Consider the following 18,699-nt stretch of genomic DNA (forward strand, 5'->3'; position numbering starts at 1 on the left):
CAGCCGTATCATGGTGAAATGTAGAATGTGAAAAGTGGTTTAACCATACATTTTCGCAATGATTCTCGCTTCCACGGACGTTACATAACTACCATCAATTGTTGGCACACACAAATAAACCCACAACTAGACAAACATCACCTAGCTACAAAAGCTGCAATTACACTCAAGTGGAGGGTGGACTGCTGTGCCCTGGGGCTGAAGTACCTCTAAAAAAAGCTTTCACCAAGAGCCAACTCAAGAACAATGTTCCACATATCAACCAAGAGTGCTCTACGGCAGATGAAAAAAAGAAAACAACAGTCGATTATTTGAAAGAAAATACAGTTTAATCTGTTTAGTTGAGAATGGTAAGAAAAAAAAGAAAAAAGCTTATGAATGTACAAACACATACAGACTTTTCAGCCACTATGATACATCCGGAAGACAAATGATAAACTACACAGAGATATAATTATATATTATATGGAAAACTATTTTGATGATGTCATTCCCTGCTGGTTTAACAATTACTGGATATGGGTGAACATTATCAAGCCTGTTTCAACATGAATCCGTTTGCAGTTGATGAGACACTACCATGTTGATGGAAGCAGCCAGAAACCACAGCTTGACTTGACTACACAAGCTACTCTCGCTGCATGTACTTCTGCAGTAATCGTTTTCTCATTTCTGGAAAGCTGTGCAGAATGTCACTTTGACATATGCAGACATTACAGTACATGTTCACAGAAGTTCCTCTCTCAGCTGCCAAAGTCCTTTAGAAGTCTCCAAGAGTGAGGAGTGGATTCTTGACCTCCTGGCATTTGCCCTTTGACATCACAGTCTCAGGTATGCCACCTAAGAAAAAGACAAAAAAGAGGCAGGAAAGGTTAAAAAATATGTGGATAATAGTACCCGAATATCCGTTTGTTGGAGTACTATTCGGGTTTCAATTTTGTTATTCGGATATTTGTTTTTTTATAATATATATTAGAAAATATTCGCTGCTGATTACTACTGAATATCTGGAGCCCGAAAAATGGTATTCGGGACAGCCCTAATGGATAAAAGTAATGGGTTTGGATACTCGTATTTATCTTGTTGCAACGAGGAAAGTAACACAAAGTGCATTATATGCAATACTTTATTTAGTTAAAATGGAATCTGAGTGGAAAGCAAAGTGTGCCTTGTAAATAAGCATCAATAAACTGCAAAGTACTTGCATTTGGACATCGGATTTCAAAATCACTGCTACAGCTGCAAAACAGCAATGGCTAGCTTTCAGATGGCTGTCCAAGGAAAGAAGCTAAAAGAGGTTTATGTGGTCGGAAGAGATGTTACCACTATCAACTGTTGTGTCTCTATTCATTCGTAAGCTCATCAATAAAATCCTATGCATTTATGAACTGTTCTGATTAGTTTGAATACTTGTTTCTAAAGATAACATTGGAATTAATACTACATCTTCCTCTTCCACAACGCCATGATGCTCCTCATCTTTGTAATGTCTCAGTCCAAAATGTCCAAGTTTATTGATTAAAGATAAATGCTATTAATGTCAAATATCACAGCTTGCTTTTGACTTATGAGCATTCTACCAATAATTGTTGGGATTTGGCCTTTCAAAATCAACCATTTTACTGCGGTCAAAAAACAGTTTGCTCTTCCACTTGCTGAGCCCTTAAAAGCGAGGAAAGCTAAAACTGACTGGTCGTTCTAGCAGCAAAAAAAACATTTAATCTGTCATTGTGCCAACAGAGTGGTATAATCTTTGTACTCTACCAACCTTTCAGTGGGTAACAAGTTGGTGTATAATTGCTGTAGCACTGTAATGTAACACTTAAAAATGAATGTTACCCAAATCTGCTTGTTATAAATGAGAATCAAATAAAAATTGATTAACTTTAGCAAAAACCTCCAGTTTGTGCTGCAAAATGAGGATTTTCGTTCCCCAAAGCACAGATGTACTGGGTCTCTACGGCCTACTTATCTGCCCAGAAACACATTATCTGCAATTAGTGTCTTCAAACAACTGAACACCACAGGTGGTAGAGATTTAATCAATTTTCAAACACGGATGCAGATAAACAAAGCTCAGAAAACAAATAAGCTCAGCCCTACTCTCCATCTCTCTCTTTCCCTCCATCTGCTATTCCTGGACGCTTGCCTGCTGCAGACAATGGTTGTGCTCCACTGAGAGCTCTATATTGGGATGATGGATGAGGGCATTTGCTTCACTTAGGGCCCCGAATCCTCCGTCCCCGTGCCAATGTCGGCTCACCACTCAAGCGCATCAATGGTAATTCATACAAATGATAACAAACGGCAACTAGAGGTGAACTCTGAGTCCCATAACAAGACAAAGTGAGATAAGGACCGAGAGCAATGAGTGTGTAGATGGAGGAGATAAACTGGCCAATTGTGATTGGACGATCGCTTGACTGAAGATGGGAGAATGGAGCTGGGGAAAGTGGGTTTGGAGCTGAACCTTTACTAAAGCTATAGCTGTGGTTGCACTGGGGAGCCTAACATTGTGAATAAAAAAGTGGACTGTTGTATACTGTATATTGGCAATACAAATAAAACCAGAAAATGAAAAAATGAGCATTAGCAACACTTGGTTTTGTGATAAAGAAGTATTGGCACTGAGGAAAAGTTCCACAGAAAATGAAACGGAGGCAATTCCAAAATGTTATACTTATATTATTTTATTTACATTTTTTAAATGTGATTTTCTAAGGCAATGTTCAGATTTCTTCTTCAGTGTCTTTTTAAGTGATGCTGTTTGTCAGTTTCAAATGTCAGTTACTGTTTTGTTGCGAAGGGGAGAGGTTAGAGCGAAGGGAGCAAAGAGACTGTGATTTACATACAATCTGTAACAAAGTCACTCTTCTGGAAAAATAATGTAACAAAGCATCCAGGCATGACCACACACCCACGGCAATGTCTACCAAAAGTTCACCTGAAACTCAAACACTGCAAATAGGTTAGGTCTGTTCCCTTTGTGGTTGTTTTGTCAGAAAATTGGGCTAGGTAAAGGTGAACTTTTATGACGTTTGCTTTTCTGGGAGGGGTCCGCTGAAACAACTGCTAACGGTAGCCAGGGCCGGTTTTTGGCATAGGCGACATAGGCGGTCACCTAGGGCGCCAGATCTGGGGGGCGCTGCGCTGGTAGTTCTGGGAGGGAGAAGAACATTTTTGACTGTTTGGCTCATCCTGTCGTGTAACAACATTCATAATTAAGTCAATTTAAGTGATGAAAGTGGGGGATACTGACTTATCAGGCGCCCGCAGCTCCCAGCCAGCCTCCGAGCGAGCAAGAGAGAGAGAGAGGGCGCGCATCGGTACCGCGGATTGTTGTTGGATTGAGGCTGATAACTACAGCTCAGTGAGGTAAAGGACTTGAGTGTTTAGATAGTTCACTTTGAGTCTAATCTCAGTGGGTCTCAAACGGTTTGGTCACAATTTATGTAAACAAATATTTCCAAGGCACTCCTTTATAATTATTAGGATAAATAAAAACAGGTGTGAAATCATTCCATTGCATACTATAGGACAGTGAACCAAACATGTTGTTTAAAACTGGAGATGTAAAAAAAATGCATGAATAAATAAATATTAACTAGGTAAAATAAGATATAAATGAAAAACAAAAATAAAATAAGTTACATTTATTTGTTATTGGCTATGGAAGGTTATTGGTTATGTTCACATACTTATTTGATTATTAAAATGTAAACCAATCTTTTTCATATGGGTGTTTAAAGTTGTACCCCCTAGATCAGCTCTCTAGTAATTCTGCTTAAAGTGCACCAGATTGAAGCATTTTACTTTAAAATGTTAAAACAAATCTTTCCGTTATATGTATATAACCAACATTTCAATACGTTTCAGTTTTTGTAGTGTATTGGTGTAAATCGTAATCTCGCCTAGGGCACCAAAATGTCTAGGACCGGCACTGACGGTAGCTAATATATGACAGGACTCCATGTAAAAATACAAAAAAACAGTAGCAGAGAGAGACAAGACTTCCAGTTTGGGAGTTTTAGGTGAACTTGTAGGATTTCTGATTGAGGAAATTTGTTTTAAAGACCTTTAAAACAGCTTTGATATATTATATTTAGCAAGTGGTGGTATGTTCAGGGCACTGTACCTATGTACAGTATGTCTAAAACGTTAAATGTAAAGTCCAAGAGGCATACCAGCTGGCAAGAGCCTGGCTCAAAGACACATAGCAAGCAAAGGGGATCAGAAGACTTCTTCTAATTTGCTCCTGATGAGTACATTTGATTTTTTAGGAATCAACTGTTTATATTATCTGAAACTGCACAAAAAGGTTCTCAGGTGTTTAACCGTGTTAGAATGACATGAAGGTCTTTAAACTGGTAGGGATGCTGACAGCAGGTCTTCCAAGCAAACTTGACGCTAATATGCTTAAGGGTGTTCTTTGATCTCATTTAAATTCATTTGAGCTTTATTTAGCACAGTGACATCTAAAAACACTTAAAGGTAATTTAGCTGTAGCAAGATATAACCTTTGATTTTATTTTCCGTCTATACACAATAGCTCTTTAGTCAAAGAAGAGAGGGGCTTAACAGAAAAGGTTCTGAGACAATGGCAAGAGGAAGAGAAGACATGAGAAAGCCTTTTAAACAACAGTCTTTGATGCTCCGTGACAGGAACTGTCATCATAATACTTTAAACTTGGCAAGCAGCATGGAGATAGTTTCTTCACACGTAAAGAGACCGACAGCTAGAGGTGTGAAAACCTGACAAAAGAAATAAGTCGCTGCTGCGGTGCCGTAGTACTACCTTCAGGAAAAGTCTGGCGGTTTAAGCAGGGACAGACCGCGATATATTCCAGGCAAAATGAAAAAAGCAATTGACCCATATAATGATGCATTTACATCTTTATGATCCTTACGTGTCTCCACCCCACCCTAAGGACATGGTCCAAATTCAAAACAAAAGAACGATAACAACTTTTCCCAGGTCAGGGACACAAAGACTAATTACTGCCTTTTGAGGATTCAACACTTTCTGCTACCGCTTCAGTTTACCTTGAGAAGTCAGTAGTGCAGCAGTCATCACCTTATTATTATTAGCTTAATGATGACCTGTTGAGTGAATAATGAGCAGCTTTCTTTTAGCTGCCATACAACATATTCTAGTGTGGCTAATTAGGAAAGGAGGAAGGGAACAAAAACTAAAACTCATTCGAACAATATGCACTTCCTCACATTTGTTTACTGCACCCTTTGGACAGAATCCGGCCCCGAGCTCAACTTATTTGAAACAAAAGCATTAACGATTTTATTCACGTAATTGTGTTTAGAAGGATAATTACAATCCCCAATTAGCCATTATTGTTAAGTTAATCTGTAGTAACTTTATTGTCACAATAAAGTGTAAGGTACCGATAGGATGATTGCACAGGAGACAAATTCCTCTTACCCAAGTCACAACTTAAAGACGTGTCACCAATGTGATAAACTAATTCTCAAGCTAGCAAAGAAGTAATAAAATGTGTTGAAAGTAATGCAAAAGCAGTACAAAATTAAGCTTATGAGAAACAGTTGGAATAAATAACTAAAAACATGAATACGTAAACTGTTGTAAAAATAAACAAAAAAGACAAGGTTGAAATAGCTAAGCGTAATAAGTAAGTACAGGTGAAATAATTAGCCTAAGAGAAAAAGATGACAAGATTAGCTTAAAGTTATTTGTATTCTGTCGAATTAATAAGGTAAAGAGTTCAAATAGTTATCAGGAAGTTATGTGTTAAAAGAAGTTGGCTAAAAGTAGTACAGAAAGAGTTCAAAAGTTGGCGAAACCGTTGATATAATTAGAGTTGAAACAGTTATTAGTAGATAAACAGATTCAGTTTCTGCCGTTGTAGTGCCCGGAGTGTTCAAATACATCTCTAAAGCAACTGAAACAAACACAATTTTAACCTGGTGAATTCAAAGATTCAAAAGGTTTATACAACCCACAACCCAAAAACTTGGGATATGGGTTTCTTTACAATGCAATTACAAGACGTAACAAAAAAACAACAATAAAAATAGTGCAAGCTCAGGCATTAAGCAGCCTTATGGCCTCTCTCTGAGTCTGGTGGTTTTAGTCCCGATGCTGTGGTACCAGACGGCAGCAGACAGAACAGTTTGTTGCTGGGGTTGGATGGTGTCAATGAAGGGTTACTTGAGTTCATTACACAGAGATGTAGGGTTAAAAAAGGCTGGTAACAACTGCTTTAGACATTAATCGAAGTCTAGTACAAATATCATACCAACCTTTCAGGGTATCCCATACACAACCAATGCAGTATTAATTCATCGTACACTAAAAGACCTCAGAGTTGTTATAATTACAACTTTTAAATGAAAAGAACAATATCAGCCTGATATATATTGTTTTGCAGTACATACTGACTAATATAGTGTCACAGACTCCTGCTCTGTTGATTAACTCTGCTTCTTTGTGGAAGTAATTTATTTGGACAAATTGCAGCAGCTCTAGGTGGGAAGCTGTGCGGACAGCAGAAAGACTGAGGCGCCGTTCAATCGATACATCTCAGTTCTTCTTGTAAAACGCAGGAGCAGTTTTAGGATCTGTTTCTGTCCAACCTACATGCCGACTCTGTGGGAGTCAGGAGGAGATTAATGAGGAAGGGGGAGAGGAGGAAGGAGGTGTTGTTGTCGGTTCGCCGGCTAAAAAGTGACACTCGAAGCTTGAGCCACTTTACACCCCATTACACAGGCAGGCCCAGGGACGAGGGCGGGGAACAACAGCAGCCCAGACAACAGCACACATTCCACATGCTGAATAATAACAGGCTGGGTTAGGGTGCAGGCTTTGATCTACTCTCAGGGATAAAATTATCCAAAGAACACACACATATGCACACACACACAATTCAAAGAGTTACCTCTAAACTTTGGGTTAGTGCTGGGTTGTGCTGGGTACTTATTGTTTGTGCTGATAAAAAGTGTAAGCAATCTTTTATTGTAAAAGTTGTGACACAGATTGGGTTCATATGTACATTTGAACAGAGTCTGAATGGATATAACTTTATTTATAACTTTCATTTATCATAGAATCGGACTTCATTTTTTTGCCTATAGGAAACAGTATACTGCAGCTGTTGAAGTTGTAGTTTTTTCACAACATTTCACACAGTAAGCAGACATCAAAGCACAGGTGTAATTGACAACAATAATGGCTGCATTCCCAAAAAGAAGAATCAGTTCAAAGGCTTTGGTACAATTCATCTTCGTAGCAGACATCTGAAAGCACTATGAGGGGTCGCAAAGACTAAAGATGTGGTAAATATATACAGTGCATTTACCTTTTGACATGTCATAGCATGACAACACATTAAAGGCAGTGAGAGTAATTACCAAAGGAGCCGCAACCCTAACAAGAATTGGGATGTCATGATATTTGATACTTTGGTACCAAGTAGATGCCAACATTTAAAAAAGAATTCACTGCTGTAGAGTGGTGCAGTAATGAGTTCTTAAACTTGGAAAAGGCTTTGCATTTTACCGCTTCTGGCACTCTTGTCTGTAAGTCAACAGCTTTTTGAATGTGTTTCTGCTAAGAGGCCTGACATAAGGTCGGGAGTTAATTAAAACAGGATGCAGAGATTTTCATGTTTTGTTCTAAAAAACACTTACAAACAAGTGACTAAATAAACCACTTATCAACATCAAGCCGACATGAGTCTACCTTAAGCTTTGCAGTGGTGTTGCGCAGCTGTGTGATTGTGATGTAGTTTGCTTATAGCATTACGTTAGCTTTTTATTGCTGCCAATGGCATTTACACTTAGTAATACCACTTTGAGATTTTCAATGTGGAGATTATAATGCTGAACAAAACGTGTTAAGTATCATAAATGTGTGTGAATACAAAGCTGATTTTCTGCAAAATACCAACATCTAATTGGGAAATCCCATTGCTTTTTGTTGAGAGACCCCTTGTGATGCTAACTTCCGGGTCTGCTTACAAAGACACGTAATCACAGCACCACTCTATTGGTATCATCTAATTTACTTCTCTGGTATTGTGACAACCCGAGTAATTAATGTAGTCGAGCCTTAGTTTCTGGAGTGTATGCTCCACATGGAGAATGTATGTATGCAAGTGGGTAGTAAAAGTTCATCACTATAGACAAAAAAAACCCAATGGTGATGCATTAAGTTTCTGGTAAAATCTTAACATTCATGAAATACTTTAGCCGGTGGACAAAAAAGTACAGATGTCAGAGAACTCCAGTATATTTCCAAATACAGAGAGCTTTCCCTGGCAGTGACAGGCTTAATCCGCATTATGTGAACTAATTTGGCATAGGCCTGAATTTAACGGACGTTCATTTATATTCAAAAGTCTGGCACTTCAGCTTTAGTCGTGGCGCTGTTCCATTCATGTGTCCCAGTAAGCCATGTCAGTGTGACAGTGAGACAGCATGAACAATAAACCTTTTTCACAGCAGACATTTTGACTTGTCCTAGTACCAAAAGCACACATTTAGCTAACCATGGTTCAGTATGTGTCCCTGTAAGTAATGAAAATGAGCCAGCATGCATCTTACAAGGTGCATGAAGCAGCTCTCCTAAATAGAATACAGCCATTGTTCAATGTTATCAACTACACCCGTGCTTTTCCTGCTGTGATAAGCCAAAATGTCTGCTGTGAACAAGGTTCGTACCATGAACTTGAAACTGAGGCAGCTAAGTGGAAAATACATTTCTAATTGCATCTTTAGACTGAAAGGGGACATATCATGCTATATTTGAACAATATATTGTAGGGCCATAACTATATAAAGTATATATATATATATATAGTTATTTTTTCAAAATACCAAACAGATCCTGCATTTTAGCCATGCCTCATTTCGCTATATTTGCTCTTTCCATCGCTGGTTTTGCAGGGGGCTGATTCTGTGAGCTGCAGCTGACCACGCCCCCCCCTGCAGGAGAGGGGAGCGTGCTTTGAGATCAGCTGCTTGGCTGTCAAAAGAGGGGGGGAAAAAGAGATCTCCCTCCTCCGTGTTTTATTCTTATAGAAGTAAGAAGAGAAGTAACGGGGCAGAAACCCTCCTTTTTACGCAGCGGTCCAGACATAGACATCAAACGGCGACACATATTCAGTTGCCAGTTACTTTGGCATTAGGGCAGGGATATGTAGATACTTTCCAAGGTTTGACATAATGAATTGTGCTACTTTTAAAGCAAGCAACAATGTTTTCAAATCTGTAATCAAAAAGCTCCTCAAAAACACTATCGAAGCAGTTCCTGCCGTTGCTATGTTAGTTCAAACAGTAACAACGGACTATTTTTCTTAGCGGATACATGTCAATTTAAATCAATACATACAATTTTTTTTTAAATCAATAAAATAATTTTCGAAATCCATAAAAGCATTTCTATTAATATTGGGAATCATATCGTTACTTTGTTGAGAATGTGGCCATGTAATAAGCGTCCTCCTGATCTAGATCCCTCCGCTTCGCGTCGGGCTCCTGATCAGCCTGTCGGTGTTCTCTTCCCCATAATGACCGCGTCGCTGCACATTATCCCTTACATATGATTATATAGAGTCATTATTCATTTGTTTTAAAGCAGGAGGCGCAAACGCTTGCCTCGGGGAGGGAGAAAAAGAGCCACAGCGGAGAATAAACAGAAGGGCAACCATGGCAACCATGCAAGGGAAGTCTTCTTCGCTGCTTTTGTGGCAGACTACAGCGCCACTTACAGGCCTGGCATATGTACTACAGCGTCTCCAGCGCTTTCGAGCAGCAATGGCCGGTCTTGGCCAACCTCTCATTCCCCTGATAGGTGGAGAATTGATCACTAAGCGGAGCACCCCTTTTGTGACATAGAAAAGAATTCAAATCTGGATCAGTCTGTATCAGATCCGTTACAGCCCCTTTTTAAGAGATTTGGGTATGGAGGAAAAGAGATATGGTTGTATTTTTGACACTTGGTGAGTTCCCTGACACACTGGGGACACATATTCATGTATAAAAGACGTACGAGAGTGCATTTTGCATGATAGGTCCCCTTTAAGTAATCACAGTTGAACTAGCAGCTGTGTGGGAAAAAAACTTCTGATTGACAGCAACCTAGTAATTTAGAAGGCTGTAAATCGCCATGGTACATTAACAAACTAGAGTTAATAGGAACATTCAAATAGAATACAGTTGATATTACGTGTTCTTATAAAGCTATGAAATATCAAAATGTCAGCTAAAAATAAAAGTCTATAGCTGCAGTCAAAATCCAATTTAATGTACTGCATACTACAGTATACACAATCTGTTTGAACATGCTCACTAAATTGTCAATTAACTATGTCAGCTAGGACAGAGCTACTGCTAAATCACAAATGTAAAACAGCATAAACTCTTCCACTTAAATTGATATCGACCATTATAATTTTAAGGCAGATTCAAATGAGTAAATATTTTTAAATGTGTTTTTACAGTGCAATTATATGCTTCTGCACTCTTAACTGTACTTTGTCGTCACTTTTCCCTGCATAGAAACATGTATGTAGATATAAAAAGGTATCATAAACAAAACACAATTACCAAGTATCAATTTGCATACTCCCGTTTTTCTATTGACTGTTTTGCACATAACTGCGTCAGAATGCAAAGTAAGGCAAAATGCACTAAAAGTACCCGGATGGTTCACTCAAAAAGTTGTGTAGAACGCTGCACAATTTAAATGATCAATGATCAGCATTTTAGCTACGGAACGTGGCACATCATATTTCTATTGCGGCTGAAAACAGCACTATACCAATGAAAAATGTTAGACACTTGGGTTGTTTTCGCTGTTTAATACATTTGCCACTATACTGTGGCTGAAAAGAACCACTGTTAATTTTATTGTGTAATTGAGCAGTGTGTCGTGATTTTCTACTGCGTATAATGCCATTGCTAGCTAAGCTTGGTAGCTAGCTGACAGCGTTGATAGTCACTTCTGTTGAGGGCGCAGCAGTCATGTGCACGGTTTCCTATATGGCGGTGTACTAAAGGACAAGGACGTCTCCAAATTGAGACACAGCAAATAATTATTAGTTTCACCTGACTACACAATTACAAAAACACAATTATGAAAATCATAATTCTCCTAATACATCCCCTTTAATACTCCACCCTGGCTCTTGAAATGATGCAGAGGTGATTGTGAATGCTACTGCCAATTGCCCTAGGAAAACCCTAGCTCACGACACCCACACACTGTTCCTCTTTCTCACATCTTCACATTGTGTCTAACAGATCCAAATCTCCGAGCTTCCAGACTGCAACCCCACTCCGTGGTAGCCCTTCCCTTTCTGACAGTTTATTTTTTCCTCCCCGGTAATTCTGGATGGCTCTGTGATCACTTTACCTTCCTGCCCTCTACCGCCCATAGCACAAGCTTCTACCATCAGGAAGTGTTCAAGTGTGTCAATGTATCACACTGTGTTCACTCTGTAACAGCTTCCACCACCAGTCCTGTGTCTGGGTCGCTCTGTAGCCTTCTCCATTTCAGCAAAGCCCAATTTATACCACGCCCACCTCTGTCATGTTGTTGCTTAGGAAAACAACAATACTGTTTTTCATTGTACCACAATGTGTAAGACAAAGAAGAGGAACAATTTGTTATCCCCAGGGCTCATGGTGTGAGAGCAAAACTATAGTGAGCGTTTAAAAGTGTGACACACAATACCTTACAACAAAAAAGACAAGTCTACTTTAAATGGGTTAATAACAATGGAAATCTGGTGTAATGGAGCCCATTGCTAACTCGTCTTCTTCTAAGGTGACATACAGACTCATTTCAGCTTTGATATCTTCTCTTCACGAAAGATCACAGCATGACAGCGAAATACAAATGAGTTCAGAGAGTCTGCTTTGTTGTTAGAGTAAACCAACAGATTCTCTTCTTATTAAGGGCTGTACCAAATAGTTCAAAGCTTCATTAAAATAAGTTATTTTCAGTTTGAACACAGTGTTCGTGTAGAATATGCAGATATAGATGGAACTACACTTGTATCCAACTTTTTCTCAAGTGATAAGCAGAGACTGGATTTCCTTATACTAGAACAATTAGAAAACATGTTCCCTTTTCACATGATTTACTGTCAGCAACATGGCTAATGTTAGCAGCCTGGCTAACGTTACTAACTAGAGCAAGAAATAACCGTGAGAATCTTAAAGTACTACAAACCCCTATCTTATATAAGAGCAGAGAAAGAAAAACGGCATTCAAAATAAGTAGGCAGGTTTTGTTACTTACTGATCTAGATAAGTAGAAAGAAAGGTTTTTATCGCTCTCCTCCTTTACGTTCTTTGTAGAGTTTCTTAAGAAAACCCTTTCCCGGTAGTTCCTCTAAATATAGAAACTGTACGTTGTTTTTTGGATTTGTTCGCTATTTTGTTGACCTTCCTTTTAGGGAAATTCTCTCTGACAATGATGCAGTGTATATAGGCGCGTTCACACCAAGTACTTTTCCCACAAAGGTTCCTGAGAACTCTTTAGTTCTCATGAACTAAGTACAGATCGCGTTCACACCAGAAATTAGTTCCTGAGCGAGGATTCGGCAAATGAAGCCGCTGACGTCACTTCTTCTTCTTCTGCTTTGGGTTTACTGGCAGGGCGCAAACAGCTTCACGGCGTATACTGCCGCCCAAAATCCCCGCCCGGAAGTCCCCGGAGTTAGGGACTGGCTTCAGTAGAAGCTGCTGGGACTCCCAGCTGCTTCTACTGAAGCCTTCCGAGTAAACGGCCAGAACGCCGACACCTCCTCATCTCCACCGCTCCCATGTTTTATTTTGTGTTGACATAAGTTAGTCTCTCTGCGTTTCTGCGCTGGGCTAATGCTAATAATGATAATAAAATGGCGGCTTCACAAACTTTTTTGGGAGTTTGACGGGGCGTGGTTTGCATTCCGCCCAGCCAATCAGACACAGGAACCTTTTTCTCCCACGAAAGCTGAAAAGGGGGTTAAAAAGGTTCTCTAGGACAAATTTAGTTCCTGGGACTTTTTGGTGTGAACGCAACTAAATCGTAGTTCTCAGGAACCTTTGTGGGAAAAGTACTTGGTGTGAACGCGCCTCTTGTCTAAGGCTTTTATTGTGAAAGGGAAATTGCTTTGTAAAGCATGTTTAAGTGCTGCAGTGATGAAGTATGCATGGCTTTGCATCTACACCGCTAAGCTAAAAGTCTTGTGTCTGCGTTTTAGTCACTTGTTAGCAACCGCCGTTTTTATGACTCATAGAAGATTCGGAATCTGAGTGGGGTAAGAACTGATTGACAGAGAACATAACGTTCACATATCTTAGACTTGTGTTAACTACAAACTTTATTTCAGGCTTCTAACCACAAACACGTTCAAAAACCATTGACTTCGAGACAAGGGTTCTGAAAGTGATTTCCACGTTTTAGGACTCGTTTCTGCACCACTCTATTGGGAGCCAACCTAAACGCAGTTGGTGTCCAATCAAACATGTACTTCTTATTTTTCTTCTTCAATACAGTACTCCCTCCTTTAAGTCTATACCCCCTGCCTAGGCTTTCAAAAAAAGCTGCTTCATGTGATGTGCAAGAACAGACATGCTTTTAAAAGGTTTGTTCACCGTATATTAGTCCAGCCTTCGTAATGTTCAAGCAGATGGAAAACTTTTTAAAACTGTTTAAGTGGTTGGAGTGACTTCCCTAAACTTTAGTGAGCATAAAGTGGAGGATAATGGTGCTAATTACCTCTGTAACTATGTTCGGAGAATAGAGCTGTCAGCAAAGATATAACCCCCTATTTTCTAGTCAAAGGGTTTTTCCATGGCAACTCGAGCTACATTTACACATTTAGCACAATTACAGGTGCACAGAAGCTGGAATACGGCTGACAAAAGTAAAACCTTCTATTTGACCCACATAATCCCTAGGGGGAGGCTTTTTACTGAAAGCTCTAGATCATGAAATTAATTAAGGCGGGATAAAAACGCAGTCAAGCACTACTGAATAATGGATACACACGGTCCTGTAAGTAAGAAGTAAGTGAGCTCTGTCAGTTAAGACAGACTGTTTTACAAACGATGGAAATAGATTGGAAGACTCAAGACAAAATATCAGGGTGAGCATTTTTTACCAACATTTAAAAAATACGCCCGGGATTAACAAGCCTTAAAATCATCTGTTGCCCGTAACATAGTAACCGTCTCACCTCATAGGACCTCATGCGACGCATCGACGCAGGAAGTGTAGAGTTGCTTTCCTCTATCACTTGCAGCAGCTCCTCACACACCTTCAGCGGCAGCACCACAGCATGTCCAATGGCGTTGGCCTCCCAACTATCTGCAATGCTGAAAAACACACACAGAGTTCAGTGGGACAGATTTATAGTGACTGCCACAACGTAATACAACCATGATCATGACTAGAATAGCTGCTGTTAATCCCATGCTGTAGAATTTGCCCTGGTGCTTTAATTAAGTGGTCTTTAACTCTAAGCTGAACCAGATAAAGGGCAATACATCAGAGTGGATTGATAGTGAGTGGGGCATTGCTACATGTGTGCGTAAAGCGAGAGGAAGAGGGTACTGAAAGGAGAAGAGGAAGAGTGATTGAGAGAAGGAAGATTAATGCTCTGTCAGTGTGGGGCGCCAATCCAGTTTGTTTCGGTGACATTTAGCCATCTGTGCAGTTCCCAAGGGGGAAAGGTCTTCTTAAAGTCTGAACAGTTCTCCTTAAGGGAACATATCAGGAGGAGTAGGGTGGTATGTTTGTACTTAATCCATAGTAGATGTGTAGTCAGTGCAGAGAAACTGACATAAGTAATAGCATGGAAGTTAACACCCAACGCACTTCCTGGAATAGGGTCCAGGAAGTGCGTTGGGTGTTGGAGCAAGTTTTCGTAGAGGCCAAACATTGGTTTTTCAACTTCTCTGTAGTTAGGTGATAACATTGGGCCCAAAAATACTTTTTCCAATTGACTTACATTGGGAAAAAGCCATCTGTAAATCAGATTGTACTATTTTTTCACAGGTAAATCTAATTCTACTAGTCTGAACATTGGAGTAGTCCTAATTTAGCCCTTATAATTGGTTCTTCAAAAACATTTTAAATTAGTTAAATCCAATGTTTTGTCCCTCGCCCTTCATTAATCCAACACTGGCATTTCTGTAGTTTAAGGTAAATGCAAGTGCACATGCCCTATGAGCCCAATGAATAAAGGAATGCCAGAAGAATGCTTGAATATTGGAAGGTCTGGGTATTTCAGTTCTTGAGTCAGAACATTTTGGCTTTTTGCTGCACTAATCAACTTTCATCGGAATGAACGGGTTCCCACATGGAACAGGAAGGGGAAAACCCACATGCTGTATCCAGTTCTCTTTATACATCCATGCTGTGAATGGGGCAGCAGCTAAATATATTTTAACACCTGAAAAAAAACCTTAAATGAACAGTTTACAGCCAGGTATTGTGTCACTGGAGTCTGTTGGCTAGAAAGACCCTATTGATGGATTAACGGATTAGTTGCCCGTCAGAAAAGGCCTTATATGTATTGACCAAAAGCAGTCTACATCATAGTTCTTGGTGTTCTTGGTGTATGGAAATGTAGCTAATGTTCTGTAGAAAACGGATTTGCCGATATGATTTCCATTATACTCAATTTCCATATCCATGAGACCTCATTTCACTTTGTACCAGACTGTGATGGTGCCTGAGACTTTCTCTCAACTCATAATCAAGTCCCTGCCATTAGTGACAAGCATAATCCACTTAGGCACTGGCTCACCAATTCTCCAGCCAATTATTTGCAGTTTTAACAACACACACTGCAACCTCCAGCTGCGGTGGACTGTAACCGACTGTATCCTGAATAAGAGGGCCATCATCCAGGGAGTTCAGCTCCCCAGGCATAACATTTAATTTAAAAATGTCAGAGTTGAGTGATGAAGGATGAATGGTAAATGATGTAGGGGGGAAATGGAAGTGTGAATAACACCAGCGTTTAGCTTTGCAAGGCTTCAGGGAAATGTCAAAAATAAGTTAAATTAAAATAGAAGTCGTTGCTCAAACATGAAGCATCTAAATCAAAGACTATAGAACAATAAATACAGGGCGCCCTAAACAGTGGTCAGACAGGTTAGGTATTAATGTATTGCAGACATATTAGTATGAGGTTTATTTAATGTATTCATGTAAAAATGTGAATTTGGCAGATACATTGTCAGATTTTGTAACACCCAATTCTGCAAAAAGTCGAACTAAAAATAAACAGCTCTAGGGTCTACAGAAGCCCTTTTCTGCTGATGTGCTGGAAAGCAAAAAAGATCCTGGAAATCATTATAGTAAGAATTTTGCTCAAAAAATAAGTATCACAAAACAATTACTTTGTTTCACAAAGCAATTTTCTAATATGACATAACAAACTAGTATTGTAAAAAAAATGGACTTGGTTTGTCAAAATGATGACCTATTGTTGCAAAAATAACATGGTAGTGCCAAAAGATAATGACTTATTGGCAAAAAATAACCTGCTATCTTAAAATAATGACAAAGATTCCTTAAAGAATGACTGAATATCACAATTAAAACAAATAATAACAGAGAACAATGACACAGTTTGTCAAAATGATGCATGTTTGCAAACATAACGACTTAGTACAAAACAGAAACTAATGACCACGTATCTAAAAAGTATTAACGTAGCTTTGCAAAATAATAACAGAAAGAAAATAAAGAGCTTTCTGGAAAACGTTACTCAAAATGATGAGTCAAGGCGCAAATGCACTGAAAGATATAATAATAATACAGTAATTAACATATTAAGGAAGTGGACACCTAATTGTTTAGCTACTTGTTCAAAAATAATGAATGTCGTGATTAAAAACATTTGGTGCATGTTCGCCCATTTAAAATAATGTGTGCTTAAAAAAACAAGCCTGCGTACGGGCCTTCTGCATCTAAAGTGAATACACGGTCATATATTTAGAGACAATAGACGCTTTCACACCAAGTACTTTGTCGTACTTAGTGCCAGCACTTAGTTCCCAGGACTTCCCGCATAGTTTCTCTTGCGTATAGCCCTTTCGTTAACACGAGGCCGTAACAAAACAATAGAAACGGACCCCGCAAACGATAACGGGTCCCAAGGTGGATAGATCTGCAAACGGCTCTGTGTGTACGCCTCTATACGATCATTTTCTGATAACGATTAAATAGCCCCGCCTCCCTTTCCCCACGTCTCCTGCTCAGCCTCAGAAATCAGCTGCTGGGCTGTCAGAAGAGGGGGAGGAAAAGAGAGGCTCAGTTTATTATTATTATATTATTATTATTATTATTATTATACAGAGTCGTTATCAATTTGTTTTAAAGCTCAATAAATAAAGAAAACCTTTGACCGGCAGTTTTTTAATTTTGTCCGGAAGATTTCAACTTTAACGGACATGTTGACCGGCGAAAAAAAATGTTAACGGAAACCCTGCGGCACTGTTCTCTCGTCCCTTGGAAAAGGCGGAGAGGTGGGTGTTTTTCATCTGCTGGTGGACTACCTGAGAGATATACAGCAGGAGAACACGCCGTCCACCGCGGAGAATAAACAGAAGGGGCTTCCAGCGGTCTCGTGTAAATGGGGTCTAAGTACAGATCACGTTGACACCGGAATAAGTTCCCTGAGGGAATATTACGCAAATGAAGCATGGATGTATAATAACAACCAGCTAAAAAACACCTTTTTGTGTTGCCATAAGTTATTCTCTCTACGTTGGTGCGTGGGGCTAATGCTAATAATGCTAATAACAGCAAATACAATGGAGGCTTCACAAAACGCTTCAACAGGGTTTTACCACCTCTCTAGCAGGCACTAAAAATGGGGGTAACAGTTCTCGGAACTAAGTACTCTTTTTGGTGTGAACGCAAAATTCCAGGCACTATCGGAACTAAACGGGAAAAGTACGGGGAAAAGTACTCTGGTGTGAACGCGCCTAAAGTTGTTGTCTCGAGGAAGTTTATGCATTTTAATGACTTACATTATCTTTTCTTTCATCTCAAGACTAAGTTTTTATGCCTACTTTTTTCTTTACTGGCACTGAAGGACTTCCATGTAATCGGAAATGTAGACAGTGGGTGTAAAACATTTCTGGCAAGGGTTAAAATGATCCCTCTATGAGATAACTCACATACAGTAAGAGAAAAACCTGAAATTCAGAGGAGATCATTTCATATTCGGCTGCATAAAAAAGAGCAGTGCTCCAGTTCAAAGTTGTCTCGTTTACCAGCATGACGTCTCTCTCGGTACCCAGCATGCCCCTTTGGTGAAACATTTGTACTTGGATCTCTCAGCTCATAGTTTATTGTGTCACTTAAATGCACTCTTAGTTCTTTGATTACCAAGACAAGCCTTTCTCCTTTCATAAGAGTTATTCCTCTAATTACCCTTTCTGCATCAGTCAGCCAATGGGCTTGTCAAAAACTGTAAGAACAACCAAACTTCTCTGTTCTGCCTTCACTCTCAGCGGCAGCAGAGACAAGGAGGAGGAGGAGGAGTGCTGATTCAGTTGAAAATAATGAGGGGGGAAAGCTCTTCCAGTGGCCTGCTGCTGTACTGAACATGGAGAACCACATGCGGCACATCCACCCACACCTCTCTAATCCTTCACAGCAAGGTACACAGAGCCTCGCTCCCGTCAAAACAACATCCCCTGTGTGTGTGC

At 39.6% G+C, this 18,699-nt stretch overlaps 1 protein-coding gene across 1 annotated transcript in view; it reads right to left on the reverse strand.

Annotated features, from left to right (window-relative positions):
* Positions 1–313: 313 nt before the first annotated feature.
* Positions 314–18,699, reverse strand: part of ube3d (ubiquitin protein ligase E3D) — a 34,364-nt gene continuing 15,978 nt past the window's right edge. The window contains exons 9-10 of the mRNA XM_079691380.1: positions 14,205–14,343; positions 314–840 (exon numbers count right to left, since the gene is read on the reverse strand). Of these exons, the coding sequence (XP_079547506.1) occupies positions 820–840; positions 14,205–14,343 (160 nt within the window). The 3' untranslated portion in view covers positions 314–819. The remainder of the gene's footprint in view (positions 841–14,204; positions 14,344–18,699) is intronic.

Source organism: Notothenia rossii (genome assembly GCF_949606895.1).
Source record: "Notothenia rossii genome assembly, chromosome: 7".
NCBI classification, from domain to species: domain Eukaryota; kingdom Metazoa; phylum Chordata; class Actinopteri; order Perciformes; family Nototheniidae; genus Notothenia; species Notothenia rossii.